Source organism: Anolis carolinensis, chromosome 2, assembly GCF_035594765.1.
Source record: "Anolis carolinensis isolate JA03-04 chromosome 2, rAnoCar3.1.pri, whole genome shotgun sequence".
NCBI classification, from domain to species: domain Eukaryota; kingdom Metazoa; phylum Chordata; class Lepidosauria; order Squamata; family Dactyloidae; genus Anolis; species Anolis carolinensis.
This window is the reverse complement of record NC_085842.1, coordinates 256725538-256744863: the sequence shown is the minus strand read 5'-3', so window position 1 is coordinate 256744863 and position 19326 is coordinate 256725538. Positions and strand designations below refer to the sequence as shown.

Below are 19326 nucleotides of genomic sequence, written 5' to 3'. Positions count from 1 at the left end.
CCTTCTCTGTTGATTAATATCCAGATATTTTGCCATGCAGCTGGTTCCCCCCCACAGAGCCATGTCATGCACGCAATAGGAGGTCATCTGTCTTTGCTAGAAATGTTTTTCAGGTGGAGGAGGCTTGACATTGGCAGGCAGATAGTTATTAATTTTGTCTATTTGCAGGTACTTGCAGGGGAAGGGCAAATTACTGTTCCCATCAATTCTCATTCAAATGTCCTTAAATAGGAAATCTCTTACAAGCAGAATACATACATAATACTGTCTTTCATATGTTTATCACAGCTTATGCAGAAGTCAATTTGTCTAGGTTATTATTCTTGGGAAGGTTCAACAACAGTACCTTCCTTAATACTCCTTAGTGCTTAATCATTTAGTACATTTCTGATTGAAATTTCCTTAGGAGACTCAACTATATAGGTGTCTTTTATGAATTTTAGAGGGTGCTCAGCCCCATCTCTAATTTTGGGGGAGGGGCAGTCAAGTCCTTTTGCCTCCTTCCTTCTGGAGTGCATGGCCATCACTTTTACTTTGGATTCCACTTTAGATTTTCATTCTCTTCCCCAACAGCATCTTTTGGATAGCAATATACAGCTTATCAACCCTTTGTTATTCCATGTGTGGCCTGAACCACAAAATGGATGTGCAGCTTTTCAACAGTCATAGGGAGAGGACACTTTCTTTTCGCCTTAAAGCTCAAGGTCTTCCTATTAGTAACATAACACCTATTGATTTTTGGTCATTGTGGAGGTTGATAATCTCTTTCCTCCCTCTGCAGTAACCACCCAACCTACCGTAGATTTGAACCACCACCACCTCCCTGCTGGAAAGTGGTAATTTTTTTGTTTCTTTATTTCGTGTTATCAATGTGTGTGGCGCTTCACAGAAGCATCTAGCTATGTCCCCATAATTAGTTGGGAAATTATTACATTGCTATATAACTCTTGGTCCCACAAATTTGTCAGCTCACAAAGTTAATGGGTTAGACCAGGAGTGAGAATGACGTGGTCCTCCCAATGTTTCTGAATTACAGCTCCATTCAGTCCCAGCCAGCATAGTTATTGGTAAGAAATGCTGAGGAATGGCAGCACAATGACGTCTGGAGGACGTAAGGGTAATGTGCCTCTGGGATAGACACATTACTGCAGACTTACACTTTTTGGTTGAGAAATCTTAGTTTCTTTTGTGTGTGTGTCATTCCTTCAGGAATATTTTGTTCAAGTTAGAAAAGGAAAAGTTTCCATTGATAACGCTTAGGCGATCCCTCATTGTCCGAGTATGATGGCCTTTCAAGTGTAGTATTTTTTGGAAGACACCTGTGTGCGAGTTTTTTTTATTGTGTGGAGGTCAGTGCACAGCCGATCAACACACAGTCTTCACAGAGTGAGGGTTCCAACCAGTGGCATAGTTAACATGGCTATAGTGCTTCTCAATCTGTTGCAGCCTTCTTCCGCCTTCACAGCCATTGTAACATGTGCCATGTTATCTTTTGCCTACTCCACCATTGAGGTCTTCAAGTCTTTGGATTGTATTTGGTCTGGAACCTCTCCTGCGGTCCCTCCTGGGAGTACATGACTCCGACAGTTACACCTGCAGGTTCATTGGAACACGTAAGGCCCCTCACCACGACAAGTTGACAATCCATTGGGGGGGGGGGTTCATTTATCAATAGATGGATGGTAGATAAATTGATAGATAGAATTATTCCCTCTGAGACAAGCAAAGAAACAGAGTGATTTTCATCTAATTGGTTCCAAATAAATGTCATTCTGAACTGGAGCATCTTCATTTTGTATGCTGGCCTAATGGTGATCAAAGTCAATGTCATTGAATTTGTATCCAACATAAGGCTTGAGGGCTCAGATACAACTCTAAGCTTGTTGTTCTTCCTGGCAATTCACCTTACTCTGGTACCTTGCTACTGATCACATCTCTCAGCTTGATTTCCATCCTTGATAATCTTATTTTCGGTGACCTTCAGGAAGACCTCATCTAAATTGAAACCAGATTAGCTCCAGAAATAGGGCAAGCAGTAAATTAAATTGAAAGATGGTAGAGAGCTGCATCATGATTATTCTGGCTTTCAAAGCGTTGCTAAGTGACTCAGACCTGCCTACCCTGTATTGGCAAGATAAGTCGCTTTCTTACCATTTGAGTTTACAACAGAAAACTACACTCATCACTTCTTAAGGGAAGCATGATTTAATATATTGTTCCCCTTTTTGAGTGAGGAAAAATTTATTTGTATGGATCACACCTGCTAGAATCTTCTAGCAAGGAACTTGTTAGTCCCAAGTAGAATGGACTTGCTGAATTAATAAGAAATTGGTAAGTGTATGCAGCTCTTTTCTTATATGGGCTGCTTGATGGAAAGCAAGAGCTACTTGGAAATGGTTTAGAATTGGTTGCTACTCCAAGCTACCATGTATTTCATGACTACTGATTCACCATATCAATGAGAATGTTGTTTTCTGTGTTACCAAAGGAATATTTTGTAGTGGCATGGAGAAACCATTGCTCAATGGCAGCAGTGAAATATAAGGTACCAGATTTACTACATGTGGAATTATTGTTACTTTGCATTTAACTGACCAATATGGGAATAGTTCCTTTTTCTACCTTACCAGTTTCTGTATCTCTCCTCTGTGTAATTGTGATTGTCTGTTCCCTTGGGTTTCATAGAGTTTAAATGAGAAGAAATAGAAGTGAGTACAACAGATTGTTATGTCTACTCTTGTCCATGGTCAACAGTTTTGCCTGCCCTGGAACAATTGCATGATGAGGGGGAAAACTTGCCAGTACTGAATTGCAGCTAGGATTATGTATTGGAAGTTATAGCTTCCATTTCATTAGGTCAATTAGCCCATTCCACACTGTAAAGGCATTCCCTAAGGTGATCAACCTACTTCAGGGACAGGGTTCAATATTCTTTTAAAATATTGGATTAGAATCCAGAGGTGATTCATCAACCCACTGACATGGAAACCATCACATACTGAGCAGATGTTGGAGGTGATGGTCAGAAGTGGAAATTCCTTGCCATGAGGAAATTATTTATGAATGCATCCCAACAATACTTCAAAGCATGGTATGATGTAGACAGTAATATTATAGGGTAGGGATAGGCAGGTTGTTTATCTGAATCTCTTATGTTTTGACCTCCATCCTCAATGACTTGCTGTTGCTTAGGAAAAAGACCAACAAAATGCCTCCCGACAATCCTGCATTACACAGCTGAAATGAGTAAAATTAGATTGCATATAGCAGATGCCTTCCATACCAATTGAACGGGAAAGTCCAGTTTTTAGGATGGACATTGAAGTAGCTATCCAAGGTTCTCAATCCCATCCCCAAAATGACTTCAAAACTGTAAAACAGCTCCTGGAAAACCTACTGCTGCAAGAACTCCGTCCAAGTCTGTTTCTTTGACAGATTCTTATGGGTATACCCATTAATCTATGTACGTTTTGAGTCCTGCCTTTTGTAACTTTCTGGTTTTTTTATTCTACAAGCATTCTCCCGGAGTGGATAAACATAATAGTAAGTATTCAAGACCTTTTGATGTTGCCTTGGGGAAGCACAGGGATCTCAGTAATCCTTAGAGGTCAATGGTACTGCCAATTTAGTATGTGTTACAATTAAGTCCTGAATATAAAAGGAATTGTTTCTAATAACATAATCTTATGGCAAATTGTACTTTGAGTGGCTTTGTTTCAAATACATGGGAATTACCAATTTGTACCAACCAGTTCGTCATTACTTTGTAACTTTTAGCAATCACCCTAAGCCACAATTAAAAGCACAAAATCCAGAGTCCTTCCCAACTGCAATCAAGCAATAATATAAGATATTCCTGTGGCCATCAACCAAACTTCTTGTGTTGGACACACACCTTATGATTTTCTCATATGGGAAGAAGTGGATGTAACATATTCTCCTTCCTCTCCAAGGATTTCCTGATTCTCCAGTGTGTTCCAGCTGGAGTACCAAGATTCCTAGAGAGAGCATATTAAAACTGCAAATAATCAAATCTACAAAAATGAAACCTACAAATGTGGAAAGTCAACTGCATTCAGATCCTTTTCACTTAACACTTTCAATGGTTTGGCCACTCCGTTTGCTTTTCTTTGTGCCCAGAAAAATGCAAGGACTGAGACATCTATATTCGAGTAGCTTTCTGATGCCATATGGTTTCTTTCCCCTTGGGGTCCATATGCTGGCTTAGAATAGAAACACACTTCTACAGCATTGAACTCTGTGGCATTTATAGTGGACAGAATGGGGTTAGTTTTGCTTTGCTTTTGCTGTACGGTACATCATAGCGTTATAAACCATTGAGATTTTAAAGTGAGCAGCATGGAAAGATTTATGTCATTAGAAATGTAAATGTAGTTTTAGAAATGTGCTTGCCTTTCTCAAACCAATAGGTACGCGGGGGGAAAACCTCAAAATAAATGCCCCAATAAATTGACTTTTTCGTTTGGAATGAACAAGATGACACTGCATGGATCTCAAGGAGTTTTAATTGCTCAAAGTGTGCTAGAATCAATTTAAAATCAAACACAGTGTAATCCATATCCCTCCCTTCATTCACCAGTGGACTAATGGAAACACATTGTATGTATCAGCACTCTGAAAACGAATGGCATGAATTTAAAAATATATATAAACATATAGTATACTTTTAAAAAAGAAAATCCCCTCTCCATGAAGTTCACAAGAGGAGTTCAAACAAGGAAATATTAAAATTGAGTTCACCCACTTTTTTCCTATACTTTGTGCTCAGAAGATGGATTTGGAATCCAGTTTCCTGGATCATGCCTGAGATATTCACGGAAAAAGAGCAAAACAGCAAAGCTAACGTTTATTTAGTCACACCCTACTATTGCTTGCCTGGATGACACTGCTTGGGAATATGCAGTTTGCTGAAGTTATCTGCAGGCTCTATCAGAACAAATTGTTTCCTTTGGGTAGCCTCCCTGGAGAAGAATCATGTGAATTATATTTCTTGAATGGCTTCCAAGTGCAGTGACATTTTGAAAAAAAACCTGCCATTTTGGGGATTGTGAAACAATTGAATTGATTCACCTGCTTTTTTTATAAATGCATCTATCCTCCTTTCCCTTCTGAGCGATCCTTAATTTCAGCTGCAAGTTCAGGGTGGAGTGGAGGAAAGAACTGCATAAACTTTTGTTTATATAGATCACTGCCCACTTCCCAAATGCTCCCTAGTGTAATTGTTGGCCCGAATGGGAAATTGTCCCAGCAGAGAAGAAGTATTGCAGAGTACTTGGCCTACGTTTTCAAACCATGTCCATAGCACATTACCAGCATGCTCTACCACAACACTGTTATCACCATAATGAGGCTGGGGGGAGATCAATATTTTCATATCAGCTACCAAATAACTCAACAGATGATAGTAGTTTTGTGGCAAGGACTAAAGAATTCACGTTAATTGTTTTAAGAAAACTGTTCTGTCAACATCCAATTTTCAAATTCACAGCAAGTAGAACTGATCATTTATTTTGATTTCATTCTTCAAAGAGTTCAAGGTTGGTGTTTTAGTTTTTTTTGGTTTTGTTTTTAAACACCCAGGGAATTTTTCCCTTCATTTTTGCACCATTTTTTTTGTGTTAGACTGAGAGTGAGCTTCAGAATTGGGAAAGATCTGAATCCCGAGTGCTTCTTGTCATCGTCCAAAGTTCTTCCCATGCCCTGTTCATGTGTTGCCAAAGATACACCCATGCTCTTTTGCAATTTCAAAGAAGATACAACTCTTGAATCATTCTAAGCTGTACCTTACATTGTTAAAAGAGATTCTCCTGGATTCAACTTTTCCTTTATCATCCTTGAAACATTATCAACACAAGTGTGTTTATATAGCTCAGCCAGCACTGCCTAAAGTCATGTGCAGGCTACATCCTGTTGAAAGGTTTTTGCTATTATCACAGTTGAGAGACTGAGATAAAAAGGACAGCAAGTAAGAGCAAAGACACTAGATATTTGCTAAGTAAAGGTTTCAATGAGAAAAACGTGTATGAACACATGAAAATGAAACCTAGCTTTAAAGGAAGAAGTGTCATAGCTGTTTCTCATAATGTTGATGTCAAATATTTACAATAAAGACAACGGACTCCCAAGTTTCAAAAGGCATTTTTTCCTGAAACATGGCAATTTCTTGGAATGGGGTGGAAAGCCTGTATGGCTATTTCTAGTCTAACCTTAAAATCAGGAAAGGGACATGCATGACCTCCAAAGGTGTAAACCAGCTTGCGTTGCCCCAATGTTGCCTAAGACTGGTGGAATTGTGGCCCGATACCTGGGGAGCCACTTATTCTCCATCACTGCTATGACATTTTTGTGCATGTCTCACTCACTGGACAAATTTTCTTCATACAGGACCTAGAGATGCACATTTTGTTTGGAAAAAGAATGGGCGGATATTAGAAGCTTGTATAAACGAGCAGAGCCATGTATTAGCTGATGGACGGCTACATCTTCTAAGCTGGGTCAAAGATACTATAGTGCAAGATTCAGAATACTGTTGCCTAGTGGTCTCAAAATCTGGAAATAAAACCTCTACATCTTACATCACTGTTGAAGGTAATAATGCAATGCTGGGCAGTGATCTCCCGTCCCCCAAATGTAGAATTGGAATCCCACATAAAGAAACCATCATTTGTTGGCATAGCTGTAATTTTATCACATATAACAAGGGGGGTTGTTGGGAAGGTACAGATGACTAATAGTAAAAATGCTGATTGTTGCTGACATGAACACATCCATAGCCATGCAAAAACTTATCAGCTGCAGTTAAAATAGGACAAATAGGTGCTGAGTTGAGCAAAAACTGGCAAACTGAAATTGAAGATTAAGCACCGGAAAGTTCCAATCATACAATTTCAGTGCATGTTTCAGATGTTAGCAATCAAAAATATTGTGCATATGAATATTAATTAGAGAAATATTTTTGGGCTACAATTTCCAGAGTACTTGCCATTTTTTCAGTGCTCAGGTTCTAATGTCCACACTACCATTCATTTTTTTCTGTGTAATTCTAACTCATCTCCAAAAGATTGAAAAGTACTGCAAGGAGATATTGCATCTGTGTGTGTGCATGTAGCAAATTTCTGAATTAAACATATTCTTAATTTTTCCCATACTGTTTGCTATTGAATTTTAAGTTAAGCACCAAAAGAGGTCAGAAAAGAGTCCATTGTTACTATGAAAAATGATCTTTAAAGGAATCATATTGATTGAATGTTCCACAATTGATATTACTCTCATTGCTTAATCTGCCCAGGAAATAATTTTCAGGACAACTGGTCAAGAGAATTTGCTAGCTGGAGAAGTGTTGTCACCAAACATGATAAAATGATGGAGACCTGGAAAAAAACATGGGTAGGTATCACTTGACAAGTAAATATGCAACAATCTCTTTTGTTCCATGAAAACTCAACCTCTTTGTTAGTGATCTGAAGAGCTAGTTCATGTTGACCCAATCATTGGAACTCTAGTTCACAAATTTAAAGGCTACACTGCCACACACATTCAGCTGGGTCTGGTCTTATTATCCATTGCCATTGGCAATCACTATAACGGAGTAAACCTCAGCCTCCTATTAACCCAGGCGGCCCCAAACTAAGGTCTGCAGGCCGAATGCAGCCTTCCAAGGTCATTTACCTGGCTTCTGCCCTACATTTTAGACTTAGGCTCACCCTAAATCTGAAATGACTTGAAGGTAACAATCTTAATTGACTTACTATCTCATCAGTGAAAAGCAGGCGCACACTCCCCACTGAAGTACCAGTAACTTTGGCTAAAATGGTTCATTTTATATAATGTATCATTCTTTCATTATTTTGCACTACAAGTAAGATATGTGCAGTGAGCATAGGAATTTGTTCATGTTTTTTTTCACACATTAGTCTGGCCACCCAACAGTCTGAGGGACCGTGAACCAGCTCTCTGCTTAAAAGATTTAGCTTGAGGATCCCTGTAATAACCCTATGCTTGCTCCTAACAGATGGGGTGGGATCATCTGCCTCAATGATAAAGAGTTCCAATACCAGATCTTGATAGACAATTTATACCTCCATACTAACTATACAGAGTATTCCTCTTCACAGGCCACTTATTTTATCCTGCAACTAATGCTAACTAAAAGGCCCATAGCATTGTCTAATCAGGTTATTTTCATCTCAGAATGTGTGTCATCTGAAGCCCCATTTTCTCCTGCACTGACCCCCCACCAAATATGAAGTTATGTTGAGCGCGCAAAATAAATCCCTCCCTTCCTTTGTGAGCAAATCATAACTGAACTTCTGATGCATTAGATGTCCGATTTCCATTATACAAGGTCAGGAGATTGTGTAAACCCGTTTGCTGTGTAACCAATCACTACTGAGTTTCTGGGAAGTAAGTCAGATTAAACACAAAACACTGGTTCAAAAAATCAAATGGTATTTTCTGGTTTATCTTTCTTCAGGAAAGCTGCAACAAGAAAGTGACAGTATGAGAATGAAGACATAGTGGCTAAAATGCCCTGGGAAATTTCTGAAATGTAACCCTGCACATACAAAAGGGATTGCACTGTAGCTATTGAGAAGCACTCAAATCAGAGGACTTGGCTGAAGTTGGCAGCTGAACACACTCTCCACCATGCTTTGAGAATACTTATTGCTTTATCGGTTGCTTTGCCAACGGAACTGAACAATGTATTCAAACATGTTGCTATTAGCTACCTTTCACTTTTTACTATTGGGAGGGAGGGAAGGAAAATACAGCTATTATAAGGCTTGTATTCTCGACTTACCTGATGTTTATAAATGATGCCATGAACCTCAACTTCAGGCTTAGTCTCTTAAGAGAGAAACTGATGAGTGCTTGGCCTGTGATAGAGCTCATGGAATTAATTATATTACTGTCTACATTCATTAAAAACTTCACTGAATGGTTACTCCTAAGGAGTTCCAGAGATCTGCAAGAAACCTACTTCTGTTCATTTCTATAATATTTCTTGACATTAATGGAGCTTTGTATGTGTTGCTGTTTCCAATAAAGAAGCTGATTTGTCAAAAGAGGTTTCAGTTTGAAATCTCAAGAGGGCTGGCCAACAAGCTTTCATACTAAAACTGAAATGACATAGGGTTTGTGTGGAAGAGTGAAAGGAGGTAAAAAGATGCAAACAAAAACATGCAAAAAAATTTACCCTTTAAACTAGTTTGGTTACACTCTCTACGGTCATTGCATAAAACTACTAGCATGCTACACCTGTTTCAAAAGTAATTTAGTTATCTTCATTTAAATAGTTTCTTGAAGAATTCTATGGATTAATAGTTTTGCTAGTGTGTGTGTGTGTTCTGTTTTGATAGAGTACAGCCATACAGCTAAACAAATTCATCAACTGATTAGTTGGGAAAACAATTTGCTTTACTATTTGATTTTCATGATAGAAAGACAACTACCCTGTGTAGTGGAATTGGGGTCAACATCCACAGAGCTATGTGTTGTCTAAGTTTTAGAGCAGATGACAGACACCCTGGATTCTCATGGTTTTAACTCGTTCTGCCTGCTGTAAGATAGTTTCAGCAATAAAAATACAATATTATATGAGTGGACCTATCAAGGTAGTGAAGTGGAATTTTTTCCTGCAATTTTCACTCATTGTTCCATGTCCTAGTCTTCAGAGCAGCAGGAAACAAGCTTGCCCCCTCATCTATGTTAGATCCTTTCAAATACAGAAAGTCCCTAGGTGGCAGACATCCGAGTTACAAGCGACCCTTAGTGAAGAACGGGGGTGAGACAAAAGTGAGAGAATCTACCCTGCAGGAGGGAAATTCACTCCTGGAAGGGCTATGATGGGGAAAAGATGTCTCTACTTACGCTTTATTCTTGTTTCCACAACAAGCCAAACTGTTCAAAATGCAATTATCACAGGGACGCAAAGTGCAGCGAAATCTTCTGAACAAAGACATAGATAGCAAAAGAAACACCACAGGGGTATTAACCCTTCCCTATACAATCCAAACCATATGTGTGTGTGTGTGTGTGTAGATAGATAGATAGATAGATAGATAGATAGATAGATAGATAGATAGATAGATAGATAGATAGATGGAGTTACACTTAAAACATGTTCCTGTTCCGACTTACAAATTCAGCCTAGGAACAAACCCACAGAACCTATCTTGTTTGTAACTTGGGGACTCCTGGATTTAAACAGGGCTATTATGTCCTCTCTCAGCCTTCTTTTCTCCATGCTAAGCATATTTTTCTCAGAGCTTGTCTTATTAGACAAACCAGGTTTTCAAAAGCAGAAATGAAACTGGAAGTAATCAATTCACAAAGACAAAAATGGTGACACCATTGCTGCCCAAAAGGGTAATGGCCCTCTTTGTCCATGGATTCAATCAACTATAGCTAAATAATAGTTGAGAGGGGAAATAAAAAAAAATCCTTATTTTGTCAAACACTGAGAATTATGTTGATGTGTAAGCATACTCTGCCGTAGCTCTCTCCATTTCTCAGATCCATAGGCTCACACTGGCATTTGAGTTATTCACTACTCAATATAAGGCACATTATTTTACTACACTGTTGTATAGAATGGAGTTTGGGGCACCCATGGATTTTGGGATTTTGGAAACAAATCCCAGCCAAAACCAAGGATCCACAGAAAGCAGAGCCAGGGTTGTGAAGTTATCTTAAGCTGGATCAGTGCTGTAATTAACTAGCAAAACACATTTGCAGTATATCTTACTTGATCTTGTAATATGACTCTGAAATGTATCATTCTGGGGATACAGGATACCAGAGACCATGACTAAGCAAAGGACACGTGCTTTTGGAAGTTGCGAACATAAGGGCAAAGAAGAGGTAGATTTTGGAGAAATTTTAGCTAGGTATTTATGGTGATATCTTTCAGGCCGTACAATCCAGTTAAAACTGCATTATATGCTAATGTAGATAGGGCCTCAAACTGCGATCAGCAATAAGCATTGGACTTCAGTTGGCATTTCAAGAATTAAAGTGGATATTCTTGATTTATTCTTGTATGTGAATACAACACTAAGCTAGGAAAACCTGGTAAATTCATGTCAATGGGAAATATCCCAGTGTTACTAAATCACAAGAGTGGGTGGAATGCAAAGTAAATTTGAAACGTCTGGAACTTCCATAAGGCATACAATAAAAGCACAAAGCAGTACTTTTGCTCTGAAACAAAAGGGCTAAAATACTCCCAATGAAAGTGCTTCTATTGCTTTAGTGAAAAGATCCTTTGGCACAACAGGTATACAGCAAATAGCTTTGTTTCATACTTATCAAATAAACCCAGCCCACTGAAGACACAGATATGGTTTAGGAGCACAGAGTGCAAAATGACCAACAAGTGACAGCAGTTGCCCTGGCCAAGCTATGAGCAGCTGAACATGTTTCAGACGGGTGCCAAACACCCACACAACAGTTGGTACCCCTGGCTTAAACCAGACCTCCTACTCTGATTAAAGTTTTGATAATAAACCAGACCAATGTTCCCTTTCCACCTCCTCCAAGTTCACTTGGGGCCAGAAATGCCATTATGCCAAAGTGCAACATATTTTGGTCAAAGGGCATAATGATCTTCAAGTATTGCCTCTGCTCAATTAAATCTAGCCTTTTACAATGATCTATGAAAAATGTTATAAAATTGCATCTTGTGTGTTATAAAATTCTCTTGTAATGTATTGCTGGTTGCTTTCAAGAAGGGAGGCTACTGCCAAATCTCTAGGAGCCAACGTACTTTCAACAACTGCAAAGGATATAAATGATACTTGTAAAGAGAAGGTAATATATGGCAGAGTGCCCCAGCCTTTTACTCCTGTGAACACCATCAGTTTTGAATGAGCAACTGACCAGTGGTTTATATGACTAGTTGAGAAGATACCTAACACAAACCTACTGCTTGATGTTATAAGACATGCCATAATGTTATTTATTCAAAATGTTTAGATCTTGTCTATTAGCCAAAATTTTCCCAGACTGTCTTACAAGTAACTTGACTCACCCTTAATCCACACACCAAGCTACACTGGAGTGTGCACACTACCTCACATTGACTTATGTGGCATTACGATTCGGATCTTGTATTGATGTCAGATTCTAATTCTACTAATAATGACTCACTTCTAACAAGAGAGTCCCATGGGCTTCCATTCACTTCTCAGGAAAGAAAAATGTGAGTTTTCATACTATATTGTTTATATTTGACTTCTGGAGATGATGATTGGGGCATCTGGGCCACAACTTGCTCACTTTCGATATCTGTTCTTGTTGTGCGGCCTAAGTTGTTTCCGACCGATGGTGAACCTAATGTGAACCTGTAATAGGGTTTGCTTTAGAAAATGTGTTCAGCTTTTCTGCCTTTCTTGGAGAGATTGTGACTTCCAAGGTTTAGCAAGGATTTATCCAATCCCAGTCCAAAAGGTCTAGTCCAATAATGTTCAAGGCACTAGATCACCATGACCCTCCACTGCAAATATAGACCTTTCAACAGTAATGACATATTTAGTGTGAGAAAAAAATTATCAAAAGTGTTAGTTAAAGCTGAGGGGTGAAGATACACATGGAAATAGCAACAACTATTACAAACAGCTATTGCCATGAGTAAAACAGATAGAAAACTATGTGTGCAATTCTTTTATTCCTAAATCCAACTCCACTAGTGGAAGTATATGAAATATTGTCATTTCTTGCAATCTGGAGGCCCTGTGTTTGCACTGAGCAAAAGACCCGCAGCTTGCCAGAAAATCTCATAGTTTCCCTGTATTTCTATAGTGTACATTCAGCTCATTCAAAGTAGCAACACTTGGGAAAGCATCACATTGCCAGTGAGCAGTTTTAGAAAGCCTGCTGTAGGTTGTTTAAATGCTTGGCCTTGGGTATGTCAGCAACTATCAGGTGATTTTAATTGTTCACTACTGCCTCCCAACACAAATCTTTTGATGGAATGCAGCTGAAGACATTTTAGCCCTTAGTCCAATACACAGAGATATGCTGGAGAAGAGTCCCAGATCACATAATTCAATATAATTATCTGCTATATACAATCATATCAACTTTTAAAACATCTTGCTGTACACCCAATCCTCTGGGTAATTAGTTTTTGATAATTTAGTATTTACATATGTATAAATACTCCCCCCCTCCCCACATTTAAAGAAAACCAAATAAGGCCAAAGAGGGTAGTCTTGATTTACTGAGGCTCTTCAAAACCCATGGGCAACATTTCAGCAGTTAACTGTTTTTCCAGCTCCAGCATGTAAGGCTTATACTCCTCTTCAAGCTTTTGCTTCCAGATTTTAACTATGGGGGGAAAAACACAAAAATAATGTTAACTTCTCACACAAATGAATATTGATACTATGTCTTAATATAAAATAGAAGCTGGAAACCTATCCTCCTGCCTTCAGCCATGGGAGTACTATATTTGGAAGAAAACTGCCCTTCACACCTCTCTCTGGAAAGCAAGGAAATCTCTAAACACTTGACCATTCAGGAACATACAGATAGCTTCCTTACACAGGAAACTGAAGATAATTTATCCAGTAGAAGGAAACCATTTATACCACAAGGGAAGGAAAGAGCTTCTTTTTGTTGTTTAACTGATTTTCAAATACCAGTTAATTTTAGTAAACACTTGGTGAATTGTTCGTGTTACTCTCTTCCAAGTCTACACAACAATCTAGCGTAATACTGAAAGGCGCTGATGGGGTCTAGCAAAACTAACAGCAAAACATCTTCCCTATTTAATACCCAATACTGGTTGTCCACTAAACCACCCAAAATTATCTGTCCCAGTCTAAAGCCAGAATAAGAGGATGTAATTAATTCATTTTCTCCAACAACCCATTTGGCTATTACATAATCCAGGACTTTTACCAAGAATGCAATGTTGGGGATAAAGCAATACAAGGCAAAATGGGTGTCTAAATACCTTCAAGGGGCAGCATAACCTTTTGTTTATGGCTGGATATCAGTTTTCTACTTGAAAATTAACAACTCTAAAAAAGGCATTTGGATAATGACTTGATGATATGAGGAAAATTACTGGGGAAGCTACTTACATTTTGTGCATGTAGTCACAGCTGCTGTTCTATGAAGTACTGCTCTTTTCTTAGTGACCAAGGCTGGCAGTACCATGTCTGACAAATTTAAGTGGTACATCAAGACATCCTAAACAGCCACATCTCAAAATATTGTAATGCTCTCAATAGAGAAGACTGTCCACTATAAAATACCATCCTGAAACTCACTGTAATCTGGGACATCTTCCTCAGACTCTGGAGGAGGCACTTCAACAGTGTCCAGTGGGCGGCTTTCACTGTAAGGGTTTTTTGATGGCGTACAGTCACTTCCACTTTCTTCTTCAGCTGACTCTCTTTCCAAAGCTGAAATCATATCCTTATAGGCCTGTCTTGCTTCCATTGTCAGTTCCACCATTTTGTGAAAATAGTCCTATGATAGAAAGGCATACGGTTTTTTCAGAGTAATATTCAGCAATTTTTTCCTCACAGGGCAAAAAGCAGCATCTCTCTTGTTTTTATATATTCTGAATACTATAAACCAGAGATTAGAAGTCTTATACTTCAGCTTCTCAGGTTCCACAAACGGTTGCTGTCCCATCAGTTTTTCAAACCCACCACTTGAATATTATACTTCTGTCTCATGCTACAGTCATAGTAGTCATGGAATTGGTCGGTCCTGAAGCCCACAAGAGACTGGATTGCAACTTCCATTGGTTCAACAAGTATGGCCAATGGCCACTATAGGAATTCTAACTCAACAAAGTAAAGGTAAAGGTTTTTCCCTGACATTAAGTCTAGTCGTGTACAACTCTGAGGGTTGGTGCACATCTCCATTTCTAAGCCGAAGAGCCAGCGTTGTCCATAGACACTTCCAAGGTCATGTGGCCGGCATGACTGGGGCACTGTTACCTACACGCTGAAGCAGTACCTATTGATCTAATCACATTTGCATGTTTTTGAACTGCTAACTCAACAACACCCATAAATAACCAACTGATGGAAATTAAAGTACAAATGAAGGGAATAAAGGACATAGCATACAAGAGCTGAAACTGCACAAGACATTAGATATACATGTTTATTGGAAACCAATGCAATGGTTTTTCTCACACCAGCTTGAGACACAGAATTGCTCCATAAAACCAATCTCTAAACATCTGCAGCAAAGTATATGGCTATGAGAGGAAAACAAACTGTCTGAGTGAACGAGCCCTGCAATCAATGACAACAGCCACCAATCAGTAGGACTACTACAGTAAATAGAAACTGGGATTTTTGACAAGCTGACACATATGTTGCACCAACAGAAGAAAGCAGGTCGATGGCAATGCACTAACATGCAGCACTATTGCTGGGTACAGAGATACACAACAGGAATTAGATGCATGTCAGTCTCATGGCAATTCATACGCTTGCCCTTCCAAAGGAATTCAACCAGCACACATAGCAGCAGAAACAGCTAAGAACACACTTGTGGGTAAAACTAAATAAGTACTGAAAAACTGATGTCCATCTATATATATAATAAAAGTGAATGTTTGTATGTTTGTATCAGCATTTTGATTGGTCGGGCGGTGTATGTGCTCGCATTTTGATTGGCCTGGCGGAATATGGATCAGCTTTCTGATTGGCTGGGCGGAATATGCCAGCTTTGTGATTGGCCGCCACTTTCATAGGCCACTGGGATCGCTGAGGGAAAAACTACTACCAACTGGCTTTGTTCGGCCTACTTCTCTCCTCAGAATGATGCTAGCTTTGGGACAGGTAACAGCTTTCAGCCTACACTTCTGTAATCCAAAACACCACTGCCACCACCAGAAAGGCCGGACCTGGACCAAACTTGACACACGTAACCCCATGAACCCACTGACAACGGATGGCCCCCTTTGGCCCCTCTGCTGACATGTTTAAGGCCTTCCAGGCTGGCCCCATGCTGATGGCCCAAAAGGAGAACGCCATCTTACCTCAGCTTTCAACTTCTTTGTAAGGCCCTACTTTCCTCAAAAGACAGCAGAGAACATTGTTATTATCTTTTTAACGATATGCTTATGAACACTTCTAGCCCCCAAAGCCCCAATCCAAGCCTCCTTTGATCATTTTGCTAACATGTTTCAGGCCTTGCAGCCTGGCTCCATTGTGCTAGGCCGCAAAAGAGGCGGCCATCTTCCCTGTTCCAAACAGGGCATCTTTTGCCTGTGTCTTTTGGATACAGCACTCTCCTTCAACAAGGTCAGGAGGCAGTACGTAAATAGGTTGATCTTGGGCTGATGGAAGTAGCACCACATCAAGTAGGAAATAAGGTACCACTTATAAAGTGGGGAGGCAAGTTTAACTAATTTACAACGTTGGAATGAGGAAGTGCCGTCACAGTGGATGATGAAGCAGCTGTTCTCCCCTGTGGCCAGAATCGAACATCCCCTCAGAAGGTTAAATTGCCTCTGCATCTGTCTCTATCTCGGTTCTGTGTGTATATGGGCATTGAATGTTTGCCCTATATGTATATAATGTGATCTGTTTATATATACAGTAGAGTCTCACTTATCCAACACTCGCTTATCCAACGTTCTGGATTATCCAACACATTTTTGTAGTCAATGTTTTCAATATATCATGATATTTTGGTGCTAAATTCATAAATACAGTAATTACTACATAGCATTACTGCGTATTAAACTACTTTTTCTGCCAAATTTGTTGTCTAACATGATGTTTTGGTGCTTCATTTGTAAAATCATAACCTAATTTGATGATTAATAGGCTTTTCCTTAATGCCTCCTTATTATCCAACATATTCGCTTATCCAACATTCTGCTGGCCCGTTTATGTTGGATAAGTGAGACTCTACTGTATATAAATGGTTCTGTTTATATGGTTATGCATTTTCTAATAGCTTTATTCTTAAAATCCAAAATAAAAAAATGCATATTTCTAATATATATCCTTACCAAATGAACCCAGGCAACATCAGGTACTTAGGCAACATTATTTATTTATTTATTTATTTACAGTATTTATATTCCGCCCTTCTCACCCCGAAGGGGACTCAGGGCGGATCACATTATATACATAAACACATAGAACCGAGAGATCATCCACTGTGACGGCACTTCCTCATTCCAACGTCATAAATGAGTTAGATTTGCCTCCCCATTTTATAAGTGGTACCTTATTTCCTACTTGATAGATGCAACTATCTTTCGGGTTGCTAGGTCCTTTGGCTCTGGGAGTTATAGTTCACCCTTATATAGACAGCACTGAACCCAGCCAACTTTGGATCTGGACCAAACTTGGCACACTGCCTCGTCATGTCCAACTGAGCATACAGGCAGGGTTTCGGGGTGATTCTCCTTTGGCTCTGGGAGTTGTAGTTCACCCTTATATAGTTAGCACTAAACCCAGCCGACTTCGGATCTGGACCAAACTTGGCACACAGCCCTATCATGCCGAACTGTGCATACAGGCATGGTTTTGGGGTGATTGATCTTTGGCTCTGGGAGTTGTAGTTCACCCTTATACAGACAGCACTGAACCCAGCTGATGACAGATCTGGACCAAACTTAAGTGATATTTCCTCACATCCCCAAACAACTCAATGCCGTCTACTAATAACCCGGGCACCGCCGGGCCCCCAAGCTAGTATTAAATAAACGGCAAACTGCCTGGTTTTCTTCTATTCAGCAAATGTTGTAGCAGTTCAAACTGACCAGTAATTTGGGGGGGGGGGGGGGGAGGGAGACAAAATACATCATATCATGAAACGTGTAGACTGAATGTATTTAAATTGTCTGTAGTTCCATAAGCAGCTTGAAAGTTCAACTACTGTATCAGATTATGGACTGGATATGTGAAGTTCCCTGGAAGATTCAATTTGAAGATTTAATGGTTTAATTGTAAGAGAAGGGTGGGGAGAGAAGAATAAGGTAGATTACCCAAACATTAATGATGTAGCACTCACAGTTATTTAATACTTAGGACATTTCACCATTAGTTATTTAACACACTGCTTCTTAAACTCGTGACCCTTTTCCACCTGATAATTTTTTATGTGACTCAGAGTATATAGATACATAAAACGGGTTAACAAATTAAAATTTCACTGACAACACATCAGCATGTGTAAGGTTTGCTTGACAGAATGTTTTACCTTTTTGTGGAATACTGCTGAAACATCTTCTACAGAGTCCACTGGAAACGCTGCACAGTGTTGCTAACAGATCTGTTTAAATGGGTAGCATTCAGAAACCTTTAAATGCTGCTAATTTTTCATAACCTCCACACTGACCTAAAGGGACCCCAATTGGGGTCAAAACCCACAGTTCAAGAAGCAGTACTTTAACATAAAGTTTTAAGTTTTATTGAAATGCAAATTTAAATAAACATTTTATTTAAATACCAATTAAGATACAACTCACCTGAGCACCATCATAACTGAAAATCCCCACCACACTGACAGGTACTGCTTTGTTCAAACAACGCCCCAGAGCTTTGCGATTGAGAGCAAACACAAATGGGATATTCTGTTCACAAGCAGAGTCAATGATGAGATGTAGAGTCTCATCCAATCCACCTGGGGCAAACCAGTAAAAGAGAATCAGAAAAGAAAGAAACAGTGGCCATACTTATGGAAACTGTTGACAACAATCCCCCCAATCACTCTACATTAAAATTAATGTAGCCTGTATTGTCGGGCATCTTTCTTCCCTCCATTGCACTGTAACATTATGAATTTGATCTTTGCTTGCTTTAGTCAGACACACTATTCTGCCACAGCCTCACCTTTTGACTGAATTTTTTCACAGTTTGGGGAAATGATGACACATTTCAATTTTTTCAGTTTCAAGTGTTTCAACACTTCTCTGAGTCCCATAACAAGTCTGCGTTTTGTCTTGGCCTTGACAGGGTCCTTCTGATATAGGCGGTCTTGGAAGCGAACCAGCTCTTTCAAGAGATCTGTTACACAGCTGTCAACCTCTTTACTAAGTACTTGAGTACAGTAACTAAGGGAAGAAGAAAGAGATTTGATATTATGGCAAAGGCTCTTCCTTCTTTTCTATTATTTTCTCATCTATTTTATTCAAAAATACACATAACCAAACTAGCAGTTAGTGTCTACCATTAATGTTTGCATACACTGGTTTGCAAATACTTAATACTTACAAAGTGTGGAAGAACAAAACAAAATCTACTGTTTTGTACACTACATACAATCTACAAACATAGGGATATGTCCAAGCCATTTCCCTTAAATGGCTGC

General features: G+C 39.3%; 2 protein-coding genes across 10 annotated transcripts in view; one reads left to right on the top strand and one right to left on the bottom strand.

The window, feature by feature from the left end:
- Positions 1-9630, top strand: part of sema4d (semaphorin 4D) — a 144221-nt gene extending 134591 nt beyond the window's left edge. For 2 of the 7 annotated variants that reach the window (XM_062972114.1, XM_062972112.1), the window contains 3 exons: positions 6406-6609; positions 7310-7407; positions 8495-9630. In XM_062972114.1, the coding sequence (XP_062828184.1) occupies positions 6406-6609; positions 7310-7407; positions 8495-8524 (332 nt within the window). In that variant the 3' untranslated portion in view covers positions 8525-9630. Of the gene's footprint in view, positions 1-781; positions 2332-3435; positions 3544-6405; positions 7408-8494 lie in introns of those variants that run through there. The other 5 variants (XR_010003453.1, XR_010003450.1, XR_010003451.1 and 2 more) reach the window with 4 other exon arrangements.
- A 3422-nt stretch (positions 9631-13052) lies between these two features.
- Positions 13053-19326, bottom strand: part of secisbp2 (SECIS binding protein 2) — a 41890-nt gene continuing 35616 nt past the window's right edge. For all 3 annotated transcript variants that reach the window (XM_008103179.3, XM_003216496.4, XM_062972105.1), the window contains 4 exons: positions 18849-19069; positions 18485-18639; positions 14301-14502; positions 13053-13350 (listed from right to left, as the gene is read on the bottom strand). In XM_008103179.3, coding sequence (XP_008101386.2) covers positions 13241-13350; positions 14301-14502; positions 18485-18639; positions 18849-19069 — 688 coding nt within the window. In that variant the 3' untranslated portion in view covers positions 13053-13240. The remainder of the gene's footprint in view (positions 13351-14300; positions 14503-18484; positions 18640-18848; positions 19070-19326) is intronic.